This window comes from Pseudonaja textilis, chromosome 2 (genome assembly GCF_049901715.1).
Source record: "Pseudonaja textilis isolate UNSWEBS1 chromosome 2, rPseTex1.2, whole genome shotgun sequence".
Lineage (NCBI taxonomy): Eukaryota > Metazoa > Chordata > Lepidosauria > Squamata > Elapidae > Pseudonaja > Pseudonaja textilis.
The window spans coordinates 108226694-108249770 of record NC_141991.1 but is presented as its reverse complement, the minus strand read 5'-3'; the positions used below and the strand labels follow the sequence as shown (position 1 = coordinate 108249770).

The 23077-nt window shown below is 36.7% G+C and overlaps 1 protein-coding gene across 6 annotated transcripts in view; it reads left to right on the top strand.

Moving 5' to 3' along the window:
* The window catches only part of LLGL2 (LLGL scribble cell polarity complex component 2), a 64723-nt gene that overhangs the window by 9685 nt on the left and 31961 nt on the right, over window positions 1-23077 (top strand). For all 6 annotated transcript variants that reach the window (XM_087924876.1, XM_026701986.2, XM_087924872.1 and 3 more), the window contains 6 exons: window positions 2959-3062; window positions 14527-14624; window positions 16086-16167; window positions 20652-20770; window positions 21433-21591; window positions 22381-22543. In XM_087924876.1, the coding sequence (XP_087781002.1) occupies window positions 2988-3062; window positions 14527-14624; window positions 16086-16167; window positions 20652-20770; window positions 21433-21591; window positions 22381-22543 (696 nt within the window). In that variant the 5' untranslated portion in view covers window positions 2959-2987. Of the gene's footprint in view, window positions 1-2958; window positions 3063-14526; window positions 14625-16085; window positions 16168-20651; window positions 20771-21432; window positions 21592-22380; window positions 22544-23077 lie in introns of those variants that run through there.

Genomic DNA, 23077 nt, shown 5'->3' with positions numbered 1-23077 from the left:
ACCAGTACACTTGTGAGACTTGATGTCCAATATGTCTGAAGCGTATCCAGCTTAGGCAAAAAAATTTTTTGCAGTCTGGTAGCAGACTGTAAAATAAGGCCAAATTTTTGTCTCATTACTTTCTCTAAATAGGGCCATTTTCTATTTTGATTGAAGAATTGAGAATCCCAGTTGAACTACAAATAGTTCAAGCACCATGGTACAAATAGTATCAGTAATTAATGGTTACAGGAACTGAGTATGTCTAGTCTAACAGAGAAGAATTGGGGTTTGAAGGTCACAGACAAGAGTGGGGTTAATCTATTCTCAAAAGTACCTGAAGGTAGGACAAGAAATAACAGGGAAGCTTATCAAGGAGAAATCCAACCTACAATAAACTAAGCAGAATAATTAACCAGTGTTAACAGTTTGCTTTCAGCAGCTGTGGGTACTCCATCATTAGAGGATTTTAAGAGGAGATTGGACAGCCATTTGTTGGAACGGCATAGGGTTTCCTTGATTGAGCAGGGGGGTTAGACTGTATTCTGCAGTGTCTTTAATCTGAATACAAAACTTTGCGAACTGGGAAGCTGATTCTCGAATGTACACAGATATATGGCTCAAGGATTTCTTTTTATTTTACTCAATCCACAATTTGGGTTTTTTTGCCTTTTGTCCTGCTATTATATTCCTGTACATCTTATGTTTGAGGCAGTAACCTTTGTGTCCTCAGCCTTCTCCTTTTAAATTGGCCTTCCTTTATGGTCATAAACTTTCCCCAACTTTTTTTTTCTTTTTGCAAATGAAGGCAAGTGAACTCTGGACTCTAAATTGCACTGACTCAGAATGTTTCTATTTAGTTCATTGTTTAATAGTTTTTCAAGAGATACTCAGCATTCTATATAAAAAGATACAAGTACTCTATACTCCCAAGTTGTTGCAATCCTTATTGTTTTTTTTTTTCATGAAAATAGTTATTAACAAGGCCATATTCTACATTTTGTTACTTTAGTTCTTAAAGAAGGTTAGACATATAATAGTTAGCTGACTAGCTGTAAGTGAAATGAAGATTCATGTATATCACCATTATTTCTTTAAATATTTGTAATTGTTTGGAATTGCATATCTCTTTATTTATTGTCTTCAACATCTCATTTAAGGAGACCTTGTTTTCTCCTTGTTTCTCTTCAACTGTGGCTGCAACTCTAAAACATAATTTTAATAGAACTTTACTCCTTCTATTGCAACATAATTTCACTTAAGGTTTCTAGGCCAAATATAGTTGAAACATATTGCAAAAAGAAACACCCATTACAACCTTGCCATCTTCAGCTCAATCAAGGATATATCTTCTTCATAGTACCCATGAAAGGGATAAAAAATAATTGAAAGGATTCACATGCAATCTGGTTTCAGGCCTACATGTAAATTTTTTAGGTTATACTGATATGACTTACATTGAGTAATAGATTAAAATGCATATATTCTGATGGGTCCTTCAGAGGCTTGAATATGCTATTAACCATGATATCCTTATTTACTCGATTCATACAACATTAGAAATTGTATTGTGGATTTTAGATCTTTCTGTGAGCGCTTGCTTACACCACCTGTAAGGTGGTGTTACAGGTTGTTGTACCATTTGTGGAATAGGTCTTGGCTATGTCAGCATTATCAATATGTGCAATTCCAAAGTCAGTTGGGGTATGTTGTACCAAGTATTACCTTGATCGCCATTCCTGAGACTAACTCTGTCCTAATCTCGACTCAGTTTTCTTAGAGGACTGCCTTTCTCCACTGGAACCTACCATTCATATTTATATCAACTTATGGGTCTGATTTGTGGCCTCACAAAGACCAATCAGTTTGATTGGTGTCCAATAGATTGCTCAATTGTTTGAAGTATGCTAGGTTGATTGACATATGCATCTTTTGAAGACCCATTTTTTGTTCTATTTTTTTTCTGAAGTAATAGTGGGTCTTTTAAGTTGGATCAGAACAAGCTAGTCTCCTGGAAAGTAGAACCAGTTGACAGAATAGTGTTTGTTATAGTCTTATGACAGAATAGTTGATATGGTACATAGCTAGGCCTTTTAAAATGAGATGGTGTGTGTATGCACCAATGCCCACAATTAATTTCAAGTGCCTATGTGTTGCTTTAACCATTCTAGCTCCAAACGGCATAGAGTAAAATATCATACTAGAAGATATTCTCTAAGGACATGGGTTTTTTTATATTCCTAGAAATATTTTGCAATACATCAATTCTAATCAAGAAATGCCAAGGCAGGATCATATATTCTCAACTCTTTAAGCTAAATTCTTGATTTAGATTACAGTGCTGGGTAATATGAACAAAGGAGAAATGTTCTCATAATAACAACACAAAAAATGTGTATTTGCACATGTAACATTATTTTAATATGTTTATTAACAACTGGAGGTACCTTTATTACACTTATGGGAAGGCTAAGCTTATTTTCCTTTCTCCCATCTTCAATGCACTTGAATTTTCTATGACAGGATATACTGGTACTAATTATCATTCTGGGATATTGAAGACCCTTTAAATAATCTGCTGGAGTCTTTTACCTAATGTCTGATGTGTAGTGTAATCTCTTTTTTGCTAGTTTAAAGAGGCAAGATATCTACTTTCAGTTCTGTAGAATTCTTAGTGCTCCCTAGGCTTGTTCTTTTTTTTTACTTGCAAACAATTCATTAGACAATTGGGTAATAGTATCAGTAATACTGAGTATCTGGTTTTGCTACCTACACTCCCTTGCACTGATGATGTTACCTATTTGGGTGATGAAAAATCTGCAAGTAAACGATCAAGCTCACAGAGCATCAAGAACTCCACAGTTCAATCCTGAGCTGCAGATATTCTTTTCTACAGAATTTTCACTTTTATTTCTATCTAAGCACATTGTATGTAGCTGATATGCAAGTGTCTTGACAGATACCTTTTCTTCTCTACAGCTTTTGGTGCCTGGCAATTAAAGAAGAAAATGAGAAGATTTCTGAGGCCAGGACATGATACCGTAAGAGAGAGGCTCAAGCGTGACCTTTTCCAGTTTAACAAGGTATATTGTAGGTCTTGAATAAGATCTAAGAGGAAAGAAATACAGAATATTTCCACATTTTACGTCCTGTTGCTGATTTGGGTGAATTGAGGGGTTGAAGAGATGGTTCTCTTTAACCCTATGACTTTTCCAAATGCTGCTTGCTCTTAATCATACTTAATTTTTGGCTTAGAACATAGCATGAAACACAAAAGTATCTGATAAACCTCCCAGAATTGTTGGGAGTTGGTGGTGTTCAAATTTAATAAATCATCGTCTTGTGCTGGACCTATGTCATCATTGAGGCATTTTTTTTTTGATATTTTCATGTCTTAAACTTGCAGATGGTTTCCTGAATCCCAGGTGGCCATTTAGAACTCATAATTTTCATTTATAATTTTTAAGACGCAAAGTCCCTTTCTCTGGCAATAAGTTCCTTCAGTGGAAACACATGGCAGGTATTGTAGTTTGAATATAGTACTGTTTTTAAATAAACAAGCAAAGGGCAGTGTACAATTCACAAGCTTGTATGCACTCCTTCAGTGCAAGTAGGAGGAACGTTAAATTTTATTTTTTTAAAAATGAAAGCAGTTGGTATGATTGTTTATTAAAAAATCTGAAAAGCCAAGATTTCTATGAGTGTTAAAGTAACTCTAAATAGATTTCTGTTAATTGAGGATAATTTTCTTCTTTGAATTCAACAACACAAACAGTGCAGTGAACAACAGGTAGTCCTCGCTTAACAACTGCCTCATTTAACAACCATTCAAAGGTACAATGGTGTTAAAAATATATTTGTGACTAATCTTCACATTGATGACCATCCCGGCATCCCGCAGTCAAGTGGACACTATTCGGATATTATTTGGCAACTGATGCTGTTTATGACCATTGCAGTGTCCCACCGTCAGATGATCACCATTGCAATGCTTTGCAACTGGCTTGTGAGAAGCAGAATTTAAAATAAAGAAGTAAAAATGCCAGTTGGGTTCATGTAATGTTTCACTCTGTGACCACAACATTTAGGGAAAGGGTTGCTTGTCCCAATTGTGGTGGCTAAGAGATGGTTAATTATATTTAGAAAGAAGTTTAAAAGTAGGGTGTTTTTATGATGTTTACACATTCTGCTAGTTCTTAATTTTTGTGTAAATCTGTAAAAATGACACTTTCTCTGACTTGACAACTGTGGGAAAAGACATTGATTTACAATAGTGAATTCTGGCCAGCCTTGGTGGAAACCTTAAGAAAAGTTAGGGTGCCTCGTGCAGATGCTGAGGAGTACTGGAATAGCTTCAGTGTTTTACCCTCCAAGATTTTTGTAACTAAGCTGTACTATTCAAAAATCAGTTATAGAGAGCCAAAGTAATCCATGATTGTAGTCCCTCCCCTGCTGGTTTCCAGAGAGACTTCAGTTCCTACCATTTCTACTCAGAGGACAGCTGTTTAATTGGGAAAACGGGTTGTAATCCACACTACCTGGAGAACATCCCAAAGCTTCCGTTCTGGCCTTGCGAATATTTTACGTTAGGAATGATAAATTATGGCATTTATGAACTGCCGTATTTCTTTATACTGAACTGGAGAATTGCAAATTCAATTGTGTGCACAGTATTCCACATTAAACATAAGCCACTAACATGATTTCATTTGAAAATATAATTTTGATATCCAGATTCTCATATTGCAGTTGGTTTACATACTTAAGTTTCATTTTCTAAATATAAACTGGAGTGCAGGAAGTATCCATCCTTGACCCTTCTCTCTTTCTTAAGTCATGATGAATGACAGTATTTTTAACTTACATTACATATCCAGTTTCTGATTGGTGTGATTTGTGGTGAATTTGCCCAGGGCAGAAAAATAATTATGCCTGTTGAACAAATTTCACAAAGTAATCAGGTTTATTGACATGGTAATTTATTTTAAAATATTAAATTGTACTCAACCCAGGAAATCTTTCTTTAATAGTGTCCATGAAGTAAAGAATCATTGGAAATACAGCGACATTCTGGAAGGTTCTTTTAAAGTTATGGTTACATTTTTGCAGTATTGAACTCAACTGCATTGTTAAATATTTATTAATCTATATCATCGCATAATGTTGGAGCCCAACATTTCTGCTGCTAAGTCAGATAGTTTTAAGTGAATTTTGCTCCATTTTACACTTTTTCTTGCCATAGTTATTAAATGAATCTCTGCAATTGTTAAGTTATTTACACAGTTGTAAAGTGAATCTGCTTCCCCACTGACTTTGCTTGTCAGAAGGTTGCAATAGGGTATCACGTGACCCCCTGGCAGTGCAACTGCCATAAATGAGTCCATTGCCAAACATCCAAATCTTGATCACCTGACCTTGCGGATGGTGCAATGGTCATAAGTGTGAAAAATAGTCATAAGTCACTTTTAACATTGAATGGTTGTAACCATTCACTCAGTGAATGATTATAAGTTAAAGACTACCTTGTGCAGGCATAATATAGTTTTTTTTCCTGCACTGGAATAGGGAGCCTAGAACCAAATCTTATACAACCTGAGTCCCATTTTTATGGTCTTCAAAAACAGCTAAGATTGCATCATTGGCATTAGATACCAAAATAATGATTTTGGGTGGCATCCTATGTGCGATTTTAGGTGAACTATAATCTCTGCAAAGTTTGCCAATCATGGAAACTCTTCTTAGCTATACATTACTTTGATTGCATTTTAAGAGCCATGAAAAACATTGCCTGCTGTATTTTATATGGTGTAATGGTGCATGGAGAACCTTAGAATATTGAAATGTGCATTAGAAATTTAGCTACTAAGTTATCTCATTGTTTATTCACTAGATAGCCACAATAAAACAATGAATTTATTGATGTGTCTGGTTATTGATTTATTTGAAATATTTATATGGCCAGCCATCTCAAAACATTTTAACTCTGGGCAATGTGAGAAACAAAGCAAAAAAAAAGGAAAACCAACAAAACAAACCTATCATTTAAAACCAAATAAAACAATAAACATAAATGGTAACATGACTGAGTCCATGATAACTCCTAAAAATGGAGAGTCTACTCATTTTGGCCCAAAGGCTTGGGGGAAGATCTGGTTCTTAATGGCCTCCCTAAAGAATTAATAGGATCAAAACAACTGTATGTTTGGAAAAAAATTATTTTAAAGGATAGGTACCACGACTGAGATTGCATGACTCCTGGATCTTACAGGTAGTCCTGAGATTGTTTTCATTTTTTCAGGGACTGTTCAAACTTATGATGTCATTGAAAAAACCAACTTACAACAAGTCCTTGCGCTTACAACAGTCAAAACATTCTTAAGATCATGTGATCAAAATTTGGGCACTTTGTGACCAGCCACACTTATTATGACTGTTGTGTTGTCCTACAGTACATTTTCCTACCCTGCCTGGACTATCTCTGCTTCAACTCCTCCCCACTTCGCTTGTCTCTCTGGATACAGAGTGAGCTTTGCAAAGCCAAGCACCAGTGTGGCCAGCATTAGCACTACTTCCGCTGCATGGAAGCAGTGGTGGGTGTAGCCTTGGAGGAGGCACCTTGTGGGGTTCTCAACTATGACTGCCCAAGATGGTGGCTCAGATGGGACACTCACCTGTGTCACCCCATTTCTGCCCTTTTGCTCACAGAAATTTGCCTGGCCCACTTCCTTATTTGATATTTACAGCTGCCCATCTCAGCAAACCACTCTGGGTAGCTTCATTTAGCATAAATTTAGTGAAGGCTTTGATAACTTCTTCATCTATTCATTCTCTTCTTGATTTGCTTTAAATATACATCTTACAAGTGGCTGAATACCAATTCTTTTTTAAAAAAGAAATCTTGCTAAAACGTCACATCAATTGTTTGCAGTTTCTACGAGTCCATTTTTCATTTCTAGAGGCCATGCAGTATCCCAATTTTTATTTCAAGCTGCTTTAGTTACGAATAAGTACTCTTAACTGCAAACATACAATGCCTACAGCTCAGTCTTTGCTTTAAAGATTACCCAAAGCAAACCAGCTCTTCCAGTCTTTCTCCTTGGTGTTGGGAGCACTATGCTTTTGGCAAATAAATAAACAAAATCCCAAAACTACCGGGAATATTTAAGTTGGGATTCCTATTTGCTTGGAAGACTGGATCTATACTATGGATACCATTTATATTTTCAGAATGTAAAATTCAGATACTGGCCTTCTTAATCTAAAGGAAAACGTTTTCCTCTCTGAAAAGCTGCATCATAAACAAAGAGTACTAGAGGAGTGAGCTTCAAGTACCTAAACAAGGTTTGCACTATGGGATGTGGTGGAGAGAGAATCCACTGACTGATGCTACTGATAGGCACACCCTATGGCAGCTCTCTTCCTGATTAGTTAGTTTCACTCAAGCTTTTAATTTAGGGATATGTAAAACATTGCAAATGGTTTGAAGAATATTGGTCTGGTTAGTCTAAAATGTTGAGCGTCCTGCCTCTCCCAAACTCAAAAAGACCCTTTTCAAATTTAACCTGGAGCTGTTTTATTACACAATGCTTCCAAGTACAAGTAGTCCTCAATTTATGACCACAATTGAATCCAAAATTTATGTTGCTAAGTGAGAAATTTGTTAAGAGAGTTTTGCCCCATTTTATAACTTTTCTCATCACATTTGTTCATTGCAGTTCTTAAATTAGTAATACGGTTGTTAAGTGAATCTGGTTTTCCCCACTGATTTTGCTCATCAGAAGGTCACAAAAGGGGACCACATGATTCCAGGACACTGCAGGTGTCATAAATGTGAGTCAGTTGCTGTGTCTGAATCTTGATCACGTGATCATGGGGATGCGGCAATGGTCATAAGTGTGAAAAATGGTGAGAAGTCACTTTTTTCAGTGCTGTTGCAACTTTGAACAGTCACTAAATGAACTGTTCTGGGTCGAGGACTAATTGTATAGTCAGAACAGTGAACTTCTAACTGAGCATTCAACCTCAAACTACCACAAATCCCGAAATTTGGAGTATCTCTAGTTTTATTTAAACATTTTCCTTCTTGAAATTATCTGTCTCCAAATGAAAGTGAAACAAGTTTAAGAAATATAGTAGCAATTGAGTTCTGTTTGAATTGTTTTAAGTCTTTCTGGAGTAATATAAAACATTTTTTAAAACAAGTGCTATCTTTTGAATTTGACTGTTGGTGTTTTGTTTTTTTTAAGATTGTTTTATAGCTTGTTTATTTTGAGGGTTTTTCCACATTTTGTTGCTCTTGAATTTCTCCTCCTTCAGCATGTCCATATTATGGTCAGGCATATCTTTAAAACAATGGGACATTGATCTGTTCACTCAGGCATTCCCCCCAGGCAAGGCCAAAAACAGATACACAACTGAAAGAGATTATCTTTTTAATACAGTATCTGTATGGTGTTTTTGCAGCATGTGGTCCGAGGGTAGGAGGGAAGCTCCATTTCTCTCCTAACCAGAGGGTTCCTTGTTCATGTATAAATACATGTATCCCAGCAACACAAGCAGCTGTCACTACCTAACGGCGCGGGAAACACTTGGGGATACTAAGACTTAACACCTGTGATTCTATCTTGCAAAAATTCTCAGACCAATGAGCAACACAGTATGAAATTTAATTCCCTCATCTTGGTATGGCTTGTAAAATTCTGCAGGGCCAGACATGTCTCACTTGTGAAGTTAGCTGATCAGCCAAGTTCAGCTGCCAGACAGGCTGGTTTCACCTGTGTTTTACCTAACTGGAAGCAATCCACTTGGTTCATACCCGAGTGGGGTTCTTTAAGCAGGTAGGCCTTTCAGCTTGCCTTGTTTTTTTTTTAAACAAATTTTATTGATTTTTTAAAGACAAACAAAACATAAGACATAAAGGCATAAAACCTCCTTTCTAAAAATTACTTATAAATTTTAACAAGACAAATAAAACATTATTTTTTAAGACATAGTTCCACATTATCACATTTCCATTTAAGCGCGTATATATCTTTTCCAAATTTCTCATTATTTCTCCCTTCACTTTTATTCAATTATATTTCTTTCTATCAAGGTTTTATTAATTCTCAATCAAATATAAACATTTATATAGCATGATTCCAGATTATTACATTTCCATTTAGACACCTATATATCGTCCAAATTTCTCATTGTTTCTCCCTTCACTTTTATTCAATTATATTTCTTTCTATCAAGGTTTTATTAATTCTCAATCAGACATAAACACACAAAATACAAAACATAAAACAAGACATAAAAACATAAAACCTCCTTAATTATCAATTATACACGTCTTTTCCAAGTTTCTCATTGTTTCTCCCTTTAGTTTTATTCCTCCAAGGTTTTATTGATTCTCAATCGAACATAGGTAACCAAAACACGAAACATAAAACATAAAACTTCTTTTGAAAAGTGGCTTAGCCCTGGGTTACATCTTTTTTTACAGACCTATGTCAAATTCATGCTCACCTTATATACCATTCTTATCTTATTTACCATTCTATATTTTCTATATAACTTCTCCCTTCTTTTCACTCTCTTAATTATATTTTGTTTATTTCATCTTATTTTAAAATCATTATACTTGTATCTTTTGTCCGTTCTTTTCCAATTATCTATATATCACTTCTCTTTGACAGAAAATTTCCCCTGTGGTCACTTTTAAAGCCTTTCTATCTTTCCCCTAAATTAACGCTTAAAATAGTAGATAATTTCCATTCTGATTCTGCTTAGTACATTCTACATGTTGCATTTTAAAATAAAGAAATAATAAATTTATCATATCGTTAAGTATATAATTTCCATTCTAATTCTACTTAGTATATTATTTTAAAATAAGAAAATGAAATAATAAATTTATAATAACATTAAAGCAATAACAAGTTAAACTAACTAAGCATTAATCATTTTACACATTCTCTTTGATATTTTATTATTGAGATCTATCATTATTAAACATTTTAATATTTTATTAAATCTTATAATATTCCGATGGACTATTTCAAATGCAAATACTACAATACTATCTTATGTACTCTTGCAGAATCTTTCCTTAATACTCTATCCGTTATCTCTGAAAAAAATATGCTTTTTAACGTCTTGTTTCAGGCCTTTGTGGCTTTTCCCCCCCTTTTCCCTCCCTTTCTTCTCCAGTCTGGTCTTTTTGCACCCCCCTCTCCTAACCTCCACCTTTTTAACTTCCCCTCTCTGTTGTATTTCTCTTTTCTGTTGCTTTCTAACATTGTACCTTTTTTTCACCTTATTTTTCTTTTTCTTGGTTGCTTTATTAACTCTTAAATTCTCATTTTTTCCTTCCTCTCTTCCTATTTTCTTAAGTGAACTTTTTTGTCCATTAAAAATGGCTTCTTCTTCCTCTTCTTCTGCTTCTCCTTCTTCCTCATGTATTTGCTGATATGTAGAAACCGCCACTTCTAAAAAGTGGAAGACAGCTCCCAAAGAATCCTTGCCTTCTTGTTCTGTTTCCTTTAATTTTTCATATTCCATTTTTAATTCATCCACAGATAGTGCCATTGTAAATTTTTAAAAAACAACCCAAATGTTTTTAGTCTTAAAGTGATTTTCAAGTGTCAAAGTTATCAAACAGTCCAAACAAACACAAAGTATTTCCTCTTCTTCTCTTTGCAGTTTTTCCTCCTGGAGCAAAATCCCAAAATATATTCTAAAGCCGTATTACAGTTAGTTGCTGGTCTTATAATCTTCAAGGCATCTCCTCCAACTAATTTGTAAAGGTTTTTTTAGTCCTCTCCTTCCCACTTATAACAAAGAGCTTATTTTTACTTTAAAGAAGCAGGTTTTTCAGTGCTCATTTGCTTTCTCCGTAGGGAAGGGGAGTAAACTTTCCTTCAGCACTTTCGCCGCTTTAACAACTTCTTTCGGAAACAAACGTATCAATCCAAAAGTCAGGTTTCCAGGGTGTTTTAAAGTATCTTAATGTCCCGGTTCAGCCAAGAAAACTTTCTCCTTCTGATTCTTCCTCCTGCACAGATCTTATCCGGTTGAAGATTCCTTTGTGACTGTTATTTCTGACAGCCGCTCCACTGCCTCAGGAAAAAGGAGTCTAGCCGGCTGGGGAAAGGGGTTGCGATATCCCCAGACCCCTGCCCAGATCTCCTCTGTCTTCCGTTACCTCTTTGGGGTAGCGACAACCCCCAAATCCAATTGGATCGGGGATACCTCAGCGGCAAGCGCAGCAGGGACCCGCAGCATCGCGGATTCCTCCCACCGCCAAAGCCTGCAACCGCCAGCTTGCCTTGTTCATTGGGGTAAACACAGGCTTGTGTGGTGGCAAAGCAGTTACCAAGATTTGATCTGTTGTATTTCTAAGGACAGATTCAAAGAGCAGCTTGTTTTTCTCATGGTTATAAAATGATTGTGTCACTTTTGACTAGTCTTGGGAGAAACAGCTCTGCCTATCCATTTGCTTGTCTGAAAGTTGGCCCCTCCCAAGAGAAAACAACCAAATATGGTGTTCCTTGTTCTGAGAATAAAATTTACTTTCCCTAAATAAAAGCCAACTTGATGGCTCATAATCAGTCAGCAAAACTGAGTTGGCTTCGTGTGCATGTGTGTCTGCTTTCCGCTACTGTTTCATTGTTCCCTTTCCTTCCACACCCACTCCAGGTGTACCTGCTTCTGTCCGATACTGATACTTCGTGTTCTAAGGTGCAACTTTCTTGGTCTTTTTTTTTTTTTTTAACCAAAGCAATATTTTTGCTTTTATGCCCAAATAAATTTATCAGTGGCCATGTTGGTTGTGCTACAAAGATTTGGAGTGCTATAAAATGTAGCTAATTATGATTGAACTGAAAGCAAAGTGCTATAAGTTATCTTCTCCTACACAGCTAAATAGACTTTCCTGAGGGTTGGATGGACTCTCAAGCAATGTGTGTTGTTCAGGCTGGTAAAATCTGTGGAAATAAAATCTCTTCAAACCTTTCTACTTGTGCAATATGCTATGTGGACTCAACACATTAACATGTTTTTTTCCCTGAAACATGAGGCTTTAAAACAGGTGTACTTGCAGTTAATAAACCCTGAGTAACGTTCATTGAATTCATAGCAGCAGAGTATAGTTGAAAAAGATGCTTTGATTCATAACCTTTTTATTTTCTTCAGTTATGTAATCAATGTTCATAAAATAAAAGTTTGTCAGTTTTCAGCCAGGGGTGATTTATTAAGCAGAATACAAAAAGATGAATTCAGAAGAATACAAGGGTGACCAAACAATGTTTTCTAAAGTTCTGTAACTCTGTTTGCAATGTATAATCAGGACTGAGATGTTGCTGCTTTCAGTGCATATATATAGCTTATTAATGTTCCGTCTTATAGTGAAAGCCATGAAAAATTACCTTTCATTTCTGCCATTCTTTGCAATTAGCCTGTCATTTGTGAGGCCAAGCTATGGGTGTTCTTTCCAGCAAGCAACCTCTCAGTGGATAAGGACATCTTGGATGTTTTCCAGATTAAACCATTTTTAGAAGAAAAAAAAATGCAAACTGAATGTTTTAATTTAAATCCAGACTGCATAAAAGTATGGTGCCAATGCTGCGTTGTTGTTTTTTTTTACAACTGCTACATTCCTTTAACAGCCGTCACAGACAATGTGATAAATTGAGTAAGCCACATGACCAACCTGTTTTATAACCATTATGATTTTTGACCATAATGGGCAGGCTCCATTATGGTAATAACTCAAGGACTACCTGTAGGCACCCTGGAGAGACACATATACACACACACACACATCTTTTGTCTGCCTCTTTTCAGACAACCAATTATTGCAAGTAATTCTTGAAGGATACTGTCATGAACTTGGCTTTCTATTGTTCTCCATGTATCCTATTTGGAAAAAGCTCCTGAAATGGTACCCAGTGGGACTTCAGCTCAGCTGGAAACCTCTTCCACCTGCAGATATTAATTCTGTATACATAGATGTAAGGGATTGGCTCCATGACATGTGACAGCAAAGAATAGTTTTATTCTGCACAAGTCCTGGTTACATCCATATTTTGGAAGAAGTAAGTTTAGAGAATGCTGATCATGCTGTAGCTTTAAGTTCTTATGAAACCAGAAATGTGGCTGATTTGAAGCTGAACTTTACAAGTTTTGTCAGTTGTGTGTGATTTTCATTGCTGCTAGGATTCTGGCATTAAGAATAAAAAAGACACAATTGTCTCCTTTAGCAAGATTATCTGCTGAGCCCATCTATTTATGCCTCACAGTAATCATTATAGTAAATAAATAGTCTGGAGTTTGTATATTTCCCAGATTGTTAATGTTGATTACACTGTCAACCAAACAGTCTTGCTCACTTTCATAGAATAGAAATATGTTCCCAAAAGTTCTCAGCATCTTGGCTGTAATGGAGTTTGATTTAAACCCTTATTCTAAAAATCCTTCACCATAGTTTGTGTATTTGCTCCTAAGCAGAGGGCTGCAAATGGACAGAAGAAAGACCAGATGACATTTTCAACATTGCAATCGGCAAAACTTCTCTCTTCTCCTAACATACACATCTATGCCTGAAGAATCACTGATTTTTGTAAATGCAAAAGAGAAAGTATGTTTATTTGTGCATATCCAGTTATTTTTTTTATTCCAACCTCTGGCTGATAAAGGAGGCTGTCCAGGCCAAAAATGGAGCGTGGAGAGATTGCATGCCACCCCCGCACCCCGTTTTGGCCAGCAGGGTGCTGCAGGAGGCATCCCATTTCCCCGCTCCCCCCTGGCGGGCCCACAGAGGAGAACTACAATGCTGATCCAGCCCTCAAAGAAATCCAGTTTGACACCCCTGGCTTAGAATGTTCTGTTAATACAATCCTTATGGCTTATTCACCAGGCTATGGGTAGGGGAAACTGGATTAGAGCAATGTTCAAACCAAGTTGTATATTTTCCTACATATTTTGCTTGCCTGCTTTGCTTCTGAAATTGCTTTGCCTGTACTTTGGAATGCTGTTGTTAAGATTAATGATACCTATATGGACTAAAGGCTGAGCTATATAAGACCATAGAATACATGTTTTTTGTGGTCTGATATATTTACAGAGTAAAGGCAATGCTGTGCAGGATGCTTGGTCTTCACTGTAGAAAATCACAAAGCACATAGAAAATAATTTGTTAAAGTTAATATTAACAAGCTAAATATGGAAGCTCTGGAAATAAAGGTTCTCAAGGGTGACTTTACTCAAGCCTGGTCTGGATGAATGGGGTAGACTTTGTTCTATCAATATTTTACAGTGAAAGGATTTTAAACTATATTTCTGAGTTATTATTCTATAATGGCTCTAAGCACGATTAAGACAGGCCTCTGGTTCTGTAAGATTTGTTTGAAGAAGTACTTCGTTTCAATATTATATTGCTTGAATTCAAATGTTATGAGTCCAGAGTTATGATGAAGTTTGCTCTTATGTAAGTTCACATTTTTCGCAGCTTTTTGTCTTCATGTATAATATGTATTGATGGTTCATCTTTTTCTTTTCCACCAGACAGTTGAACATGGTTTTCCTCACCAGCCAAGTGCCCTGGGCTACAGTGCTTTTCTCCACCTTATGGCTATTGGGACCCGGGCAGGAGCCATCAAAATGTATCCTTCCAGTTATTTATTTCTGCTTTCTAATCAGTTTTAGGGGAGAAAGTAGGTTAGTTACACACTTAGTAGATATAATGCTTTAGACCAGAATCCCCAAAGATGCTATGGAGCCCAGAAATAGTATTTATCTATAATTCTTTAAAACAACTGTGCCTTTTCCAGGGATTGTGTGGTAGCAGAATTCCTATGAAACACTTTAAAAAAAATTAATCAAAGAACTGCATAGCCCTCATTTTAAGTCTGTAGACAGAACTTTATTCAAACAAATTCTGCACATTATCTATATTAGACTATAGTAATAATATCTCAGTTTAGATATTTAGTCTTCCTAAATATAGAACAGACTTCCCAATTCTGATCACAGTTTCCCTACCAGCAGGCTAAAGTGGATAGAATCAGAATTCAAATTATACTTGTTCTTGTTCTTGTTCTTCCTCATCATATAAAATATAATTGTGAACATGAATGGTACTAAGGTTATCTCTGTATTGCAAAATGGGTTGGGAAGGTAGGATGGAAAAATGCTAGTTTGCTTTAAGTCTTTGAACTTGCTTTAAGTCTTTGCTTTTGTCTTTGAAATGGTGATAAGACTTGAACCAGGATAACTTTAGAATGGAGTCCTAGGACCTCATATTGAGTCACATTAAGCTATTTCTCTCATAGGTAATGGAAAGTGTACATTCTTGTTTAGAAATTCAAAAATACTGAACTAAAAAAAAACTGCTTTAAAGTTGCTTATCTTACATTTAGCCCCCAATATATAAAATGCAATCCTTATTCCTATGTCATGAAGCCAGTTAAATGTAGAGGTGTGGAGGAAATGGATGGCAAAGAGTCTAAATGCTTTTCCACATAATTGTCATTATAATTGGCTTCTCTTTTGGAAATCATTTATATAATTGGATCATCTGCATAACTGGATTTATGGATTGAAACAGGAGCCTCCTTGGGAACAAATAGATTCCAGTTGATTCCATCCTGCTCATTTCTTAAAAAGGTACATTTGATCAAGCCCCTCAAAATTTTAAATCAAGGGTCTTCAAACTTGGCAAGTTTAAGACTTGTGGACTTCAACTAAGCTAACATGACTGGAAGAAGAATTCTGGCATTTGAAGTCCACAAGTCTTAAAAATGTCAAGTTTGAAGACCCCTGATTTAAATCTTAAAACTTGTTAGAAAGTATAAGGAAAGACTTTGAAAAGGGTCCTTTACCGGGGGATCTCATATAAATCAAGGATTAAATTGCTTCTGCTGTCGTCTCTTCAGATTAATGGAAATAGTCCTCAAATATTTCAACATATAAAAATGTTATTAGAAGAAGTGTGGTCAGCCTAATTCTAGGTACGATACCACAAAGAATTACTGTTGTCTCAAAAATATAATTAATTGCTTCACGCTACTTGTCAGTTGTAATAAATGTTCATTTCAATGCTGTTGACCTCAATGGTGCTTCAGTTACGGTTCTCCAGGAGTGGAATTCATGGGTTTGCACGAAGAGACCAACACTGTCATGCAGATACATTTCATTCCTAAACAGGTGAGTAAATCTGATGCAACCAAATCTGGCTTCCTCAGAGATAATGCAATTACCCAATATTAAAATGAAAGTCTTTTCAATGTAACCTATAGCACTGTTGTAGCTGGTAACTCCGTATGATTCCTGAAGTGTTTGTGAATTGAAGTTCATTTTATTCCCAGATCCCCAATCCTACATATTAATTTAAAGAAAGACTTTGATTTTGGATCTTGGTTCCAGCAGAACCTATCAGAAGGAGGATTCCAGCTTTGTGGTCTTCTTCCTTAAGTGTTTTGTTGCCAGTTTCCTAAGAAACCAAATACTGCTTGATGCAATTACTGGGAAGAAGGCTTTGAGAATCATGAACTGTCCTGTCTCCTTTCCATTCCATTTAACCATCCTGAAGATAATTCAGACTCCTTATCCTATAGTTGCCCAAGCAGAAAAGGGAGATCAAATAGAATGCTTGCTACTTCCTGAAAATTGCCCTGTACAATTCAGTTAGTGTCTTATGGCACTCTTTTAAGATTAATGATTTTATGATGACCCAAATCACTGTAAACTAGCCCAGAGTTGCTTAATAGAGAGATGGGTAGCATACAAATTTAATAAATAAATAAAACCAGAGCTTGAACTTACCCAATGGCAATGACAGTATTCTCTCCTTGAATGTGATGGAGTTCTGCAGTAGATTGAACATGCTGCTGGTTAAATTTGTTCTGCTAGTGGAACATACCAATCTGAGCAATTTGTTAACATGTACATTATGATATACAGCTAAACCTTGCTTAATTTCCATTCAAAGTTACGATAAACACTAATGAAGGGACTTATGGACCAGTTTTTGAAGGTCTGGCATTGTAGTGTCTGTACAGTCACATGGACAAAATTCAGGCCCACCCACCCTTATGATACCACTGCCAGTAACTGTCCTTGCCTAGCCCTGCGTCCCAGTGTACCGCACAGCAGTACTGCACCAGTTGTGAACTTCTTTCATGCCATCTTCTTTCACACTAATGCAGCTGGGCCTTCTCTTGTGCCCCATCTGGCGCTACTGCATGCTATCCAAACCCCCCACTTCATGTTCCACCAAGGGCTTGCTTTTGCCAAAGATGTCCAGTACATGAAAGAAGACCTCAGCTTCTGGGTCCTTTTGTACCAGTGCAGTCAGCTCTTCTTTCATGTGCCTGGCTTTTTTTCTTTTTTCTTTGTGAAAGAAGGCCCTGGGGTAGAGCAGAATGGAGGCCCCGGAAGGGATGTGAAAGAAACCATGGCTGCACCAGTCTGAAAGAAGAGCTAGCCAATATAGTAATGGTGTGTAGTGTGGCATTGAAAGGGTAGGATGGTATGGGAAGAGAGGCATGAGGGTGGAATTCAAGAGGAGGCAGAGCAGGCAAGTCCTTTACCTTATCAAGGATTGGGGCTGGGAGGGACCAAGGTGGAAAGAGTTTGGATCAGGGTGGATCCTCATTTAACTATTTGTGGGAGTCAGTTAATGCCAGCAGTGGGGACTGCCACGATTGCCATTGCTAAGTAATGTTAACCAAGGCCTATCTGTATATCAGATGTATGATTTGACGAAGAAGAGCCAGTCCCCTTATTTTCCGAATGGGACCCTCCTTTGGATTAGGACTATGGGTTTGTGGAAGAAGGAAATGATGTAAACAATTTCCCCAGTAATGTGCAGCCTGAAATTTCCTGCAGGATTTTTTTTTTAAAGCAACCATTAGTGCTAATGAAGGTTATCTCTTCTTAACCTCTATGTTTGGAGAAGAGCAGAACAGGAAGACAAGAACTAAACATTTAAAAAGGCTAAATACCACGGCTATGCACTGATCTGAATTCAAAGGATGATTCAGAATGTGCATGGCCATATGCACTTAAAACAAGCATTTTTTAATTAAATTTTGTGATGTCAGCTTGATTAAATAATTGCCAACAGGTACAATGAGTATGTTCACACACACACTCCAAATTCCCCTTTCCCTTTTGAATCTGTTTTGCTGCACAATTCTCTTAAGTATCTTAAGTGCTGTGCTGCGTTGAAGTGTCATGTATTCACCTGGGAGTAAAAAGAGAAAGCAAAGAGCCATATGTTTAATGTATCATGTAATTTCCTTCAACATAGTTCTTATTTTGAAACAGAGTGGGTACCTATTGAGTGAAACTCCCTTTCAAATTTGGAAAAAGATCCTGTGTTTTGGAGTACTTCGTATTCCATTTGTTTTGGGAAATTTGGACCTGATTCCAATGCTTCAATCAGGAAATATAGGAAAATTGGTATGCTCAGCTGAGTGTCAGTTTGACGTTCAGAATATTTTAAATCTAAATAGTGGTTAGGGTTGGGCTTTAACAAATACTCTGGGAGACCACTTTTAAGAATTGACACATATGCAAAGAATGCAAAAATGAAAAAGGAGATTTTAAAAATGCTCACATCATAAAAAGGTGTATGTTTGTTTAATTCAGACATCAGGAATTCAGATTATCAACTAGGTAAAATTTATCCCTGGAAGCAGGTAGCTCAGATAACTTTGGATTAACTGACCTAAAACACAATTTGTGTAAGTTATTACTGTTGTGTAACAGTTCTTAAATACTATGAAAAGTCCAGAAATAGTTTGGAATGCTTAGACTTGACGGACAGAATCTTAAGGAAGTACAAGAAATGGAATATTATTGAAGTGGGTTTGAGAACATCATGCAGGATAAAAGTTCGTGGTTGGTGGTGGTTTGTTCTCCGAGCTTGTTCTTTTGTTTCTGAACATTTCATCACCATGCTAGGTAACATCGTCAGCGAAACTAAAAACATCTACCACCCGAGCTACAAATATTTTCCACCATATCTAACAGTTTATGGTACTACGTTAATGAATTTATTAAGGTGAAATAGATTAGGTAAGTGGCTTCCAAACATGGAAAGTAATACAAAAAATACAATCAGAGAAGGCAGTTTTTTGCTGAACAAATTTATGAACCAAAGAGGCATACTCTTTAATAAGACTAATAAATTCAGGTTCATTTGATTTATGTTATTATTGTATATTACTCATTAGAACTGAAAGTAACTTCCTCTTTGGGCCAGTTCTTTTCCAAAGTGTTAGATATCAAGAGTTTCCCGAACGTCCAGTATATATTCCCTGTGTCAAAAGCAGTTAAATATAAATTTGGGGCAACATTTAGTACTTTATAATATCTTGTCAGTTGACTGCATATGTACTGCATTATAATTTTTCCCCTTCTGGTTAATCAATTTAGAATCAATGTTCTAAACGGACACCACATATTAAATTGGGTAAAAGTTGGTAACAGTAAATTTATATTCTGAAATGTGCAAATCCGGTTTTGTTTGGTCCACTGTGATATAGAATTTTTCTTAAGGTCTTGCATGTTTTTATTTATTGTTATAAACCAGTGTGAGCAATTTATAAACTTTGTGATACATCTTTCAAAGTATTCCCTCCTTTTTTTGTGGGCGGTGGGGTGGCAGTTCTTGGTGCTCTCGGATCAAACAACTGGAATTCAACAGCAAAGAGGTTTTATTGATTTTTTTCAAACTAAGAAGTAAAATTAGAGTGTTAAATATCCTGTCAGATTTTACTAATAGCTGTATAGATAGTCTGCACTGACAACTGTAGCTGCGCGTGTTCAGGAACATCCACGTGCACACGCAAATACACCCTGTGGTTCATGCAATAGCATTTTAGGTACTTGGCAACCAGCTCACCTTTATGGCTGTCTGCATCTTGCGGTGACATGATTATGATTTTCTACTTTTTTGCCGGTTTCGATCATTTACTTCTGGTTTTCAGCAAGAAGAAAAAAATGCTAGCAAAAATCCATTTGGAGTAAATTGATATACTTAACAATTATGGCATTTGCTTTATGGCCACAGTGTTTGCTTAACGATTGTGAGGTTCACTTAATGACTGTGGCAAAAATAGGTCATAAATTTGGGTCTGATCACATGATAATCTATTTAGCAACTCCAGTGACAACCATAATTCTGGGCTTAATTACAGTTGTAAGTCTAGGTCTACCTGCATTCTGCTCATTGGATATTTCACGCATAGCACACACACACAGCCATCCCGGTCCCCATCTCATTTGCCAATTCCTATGTTGCCCTATCATCACTGCCTTGTCCCTTACAGCTTTTAGAGGCTGGACTGTGTTTTTTTAAAAAAATAGGATAGATCTTGTCTTCAAAGGGGTTCCTGTGCTTGGTACAGACAGTATATGTGCTGAAATAAGCTGTCAACTTCTATAAAATATATGTGCAAATTTGCCTATTAGCCTGGTTGGCTATTCCCTTGGAGTAGATTTCTAAAGTGGAGATTCTGTAACACATCTGTTTCTGCATAACTTTGTCCCATCCCAGATGGGAATTTTATTTCAGTTTAGTCATGGATTATAGCTTAAACAATAGCCCAGTTCTTGATGTGCTACTGCAGATAATAGTTCTCCAAAGGTTATTTTATCTCTTTCCATTTAATAATTTTCAGTGCCGCTTGGTGACCCTATTGGATGATAACAGCCTGCATTTGTGGACCCTGAAACACTCCCATCATGGTATATCAGAGCTTCAGGAAGAAAGACACTTCACACTTCGTGGCCCCCCTGGGTAACTACGATACTTCCAATCCTAGCACTTCTGGGCTGCTAAGAAAGTCAGCTTGCTTGATATACAGTAGATTCTTCACTGTTGATATTTCAAGGAAATATAAACCCAAAGTTCTCTGCACTCTTAAGTAATCTGTTTTTTGTGGTATAGAGAATTGTGGTATGCCTCATCTTTTGTAAATCCAGTTTTCTTCTTGACCTTATTTGAGCAAATTTAATTTGTTATTTCATCTGAAGCAAAAGCCAAATGTGGTTCAGAAAGAAAATCAGAGGATGGATACAGTATCCGAATGTAGCCTAAGTTATTTCAATTAAAACAATGGCAAACGTATAGTGCAGATTTTAGGATAGTGATGAAGGGGGAAGTATTAACAAGCATCAGTATAGTATTTGCTAGTATTTTGTTTACTGTTCCTTAAACCTAGCATTGTCAATGGAACTATCACTAAGTTTTTGCAAGTTTATGTATTCATAGACCACATGACATTTTCTGTTTCACAGTTTGAATTTCAGTAGCTTGTCTTCAGTAGTCCTTTCTGAATTCTTGCAAATAGATTTTGGGTCAAATATTTATTTTATATGGTGCTACATGGATGTTGATTGCAATATCAAGTTCATTCAACTGAATCTTAAAACATTTTTCTTGTTTTTGTCCATTTCTAGTTCCCCTCCAAGTGCTACTCAAATTACAGCAATCCTGACACATTCTTCTCAAGAACTTCTGTATCTTGGTACTGAAAGTGGTAATGTGTTTGTGGTAGAACTCCCGTCCTTCAGGGTGCTAGAAGACCAGATCATCAGTCCAGAAGAAGTATTGCAAAGGTGATGTCAGACACTGATTATGCTAGCTAATGACATTCCATAGATGTGGATATAGATTCAGCAAGTCCCAATCAATATACAACCTGTCTGTATGTCATACATGAAATCTGGAAGTTGAGTCATGTTAATTGGAATTCTTGTTGGTTTGAAACATTTTGCTGCTTATCTAAGTAGCTTGAGCAAGTTGGTTAGGGGGAATCCTATATGTTTTTCAGGGAAGTTTCATTTCTTACCTAATCTGAATTGGCTCCTTATGTAAGTAGGCAGAGTTGTTGGGATGTGAATATTCCAACTCTCTGTGAAGGAGTCAAAACCTCCTTCTAAGAACAGAGGGCAGCAAGGCCTAATGTCAAAAAAAAGAGTAGCATTCGGGGTTTGCCTATGAGTTTACACTTGTCCAGTCTTGAAGAACTTAGGTGATTTATATGTTTCCAAGGTTCAGCTTCCACACCATAACCACTAAAAGATTTCTGTTGTGACCACATTGTTCAGATACGTCAAGGTACCATGTTGTTTCCTTAAATACAGCCCAGGAAAAAATAGACTGAATTAGATTACCTAAGTATGTTGCACACAAACAGTGCACGAGCTTAGAAATAGAAGTGTTTCTATGGAAGATGAACTACTTTCAGTAAATGGCCTGGAGCCTGCTGTTGAAAAAACATGGTCTGTTTTGAGCTGAAAGCAGTGGCACTGGCAAGAAGCCATGTACTTGACCTTATGATGGTGCAGAAGAAGATGGAGCCCTGCACAGTAATATTACATGGCTCCGTTTGTGTTTCCTCACAGAGTGCCAGAAGATTATCGGAACAGGAGGTCACTGGAATTGGTAGAAGTGTTACGGGAACATCCTCGGAATCCCAATCAGATTTTGATTGGTTACAGCAGGGGCCTCATTATTCTCTGGGATTTGATAAATAAGAAAGCAACACACCAGTTACTTGGCAATCAGGTACTTGTGAATTCTGAAAGTTCCAAACAAAGCCTAGGAAGTCCCTGTTTCCTTAAGCTTACGTAGCAAGTTACCTTTTATGTTCATCCAAATTGATACGCCAAAATGTGATTGGCTTGAATGTGGCTTAGTGTACTGTGAGAGACCCTCTGTTGTTGTTGTTTTTTGTAAACTACTGTTTATGAGTTACTGTGGACCTGACAGGTTTTACTTTGATACTGACAGATTTTACTAGGATTAAATGAACTAGTCATTGACTGTAATAAAGAATCAAGCCATGAATGAAGCCAGTATGAGCAAGGTCATAGAACTCTGTACAGACAAAGACCAGAGACATCTGGTTGGGCATTAACAATGTCTTTTGTCTAGCAATTATTATGATGTCCTTGCAGATTTTTTAAAAAAGAGAGTAAGAAGGAGGTGAAAGAAAATGCATTTTTCCTATCCTGCAGTTTATCCTTTCAGCATCCTTCTTCCTAAGGTAGGGAATAGGAAATGGATGTTTCATTACCCTCGTTGAAACATGAAAACAAT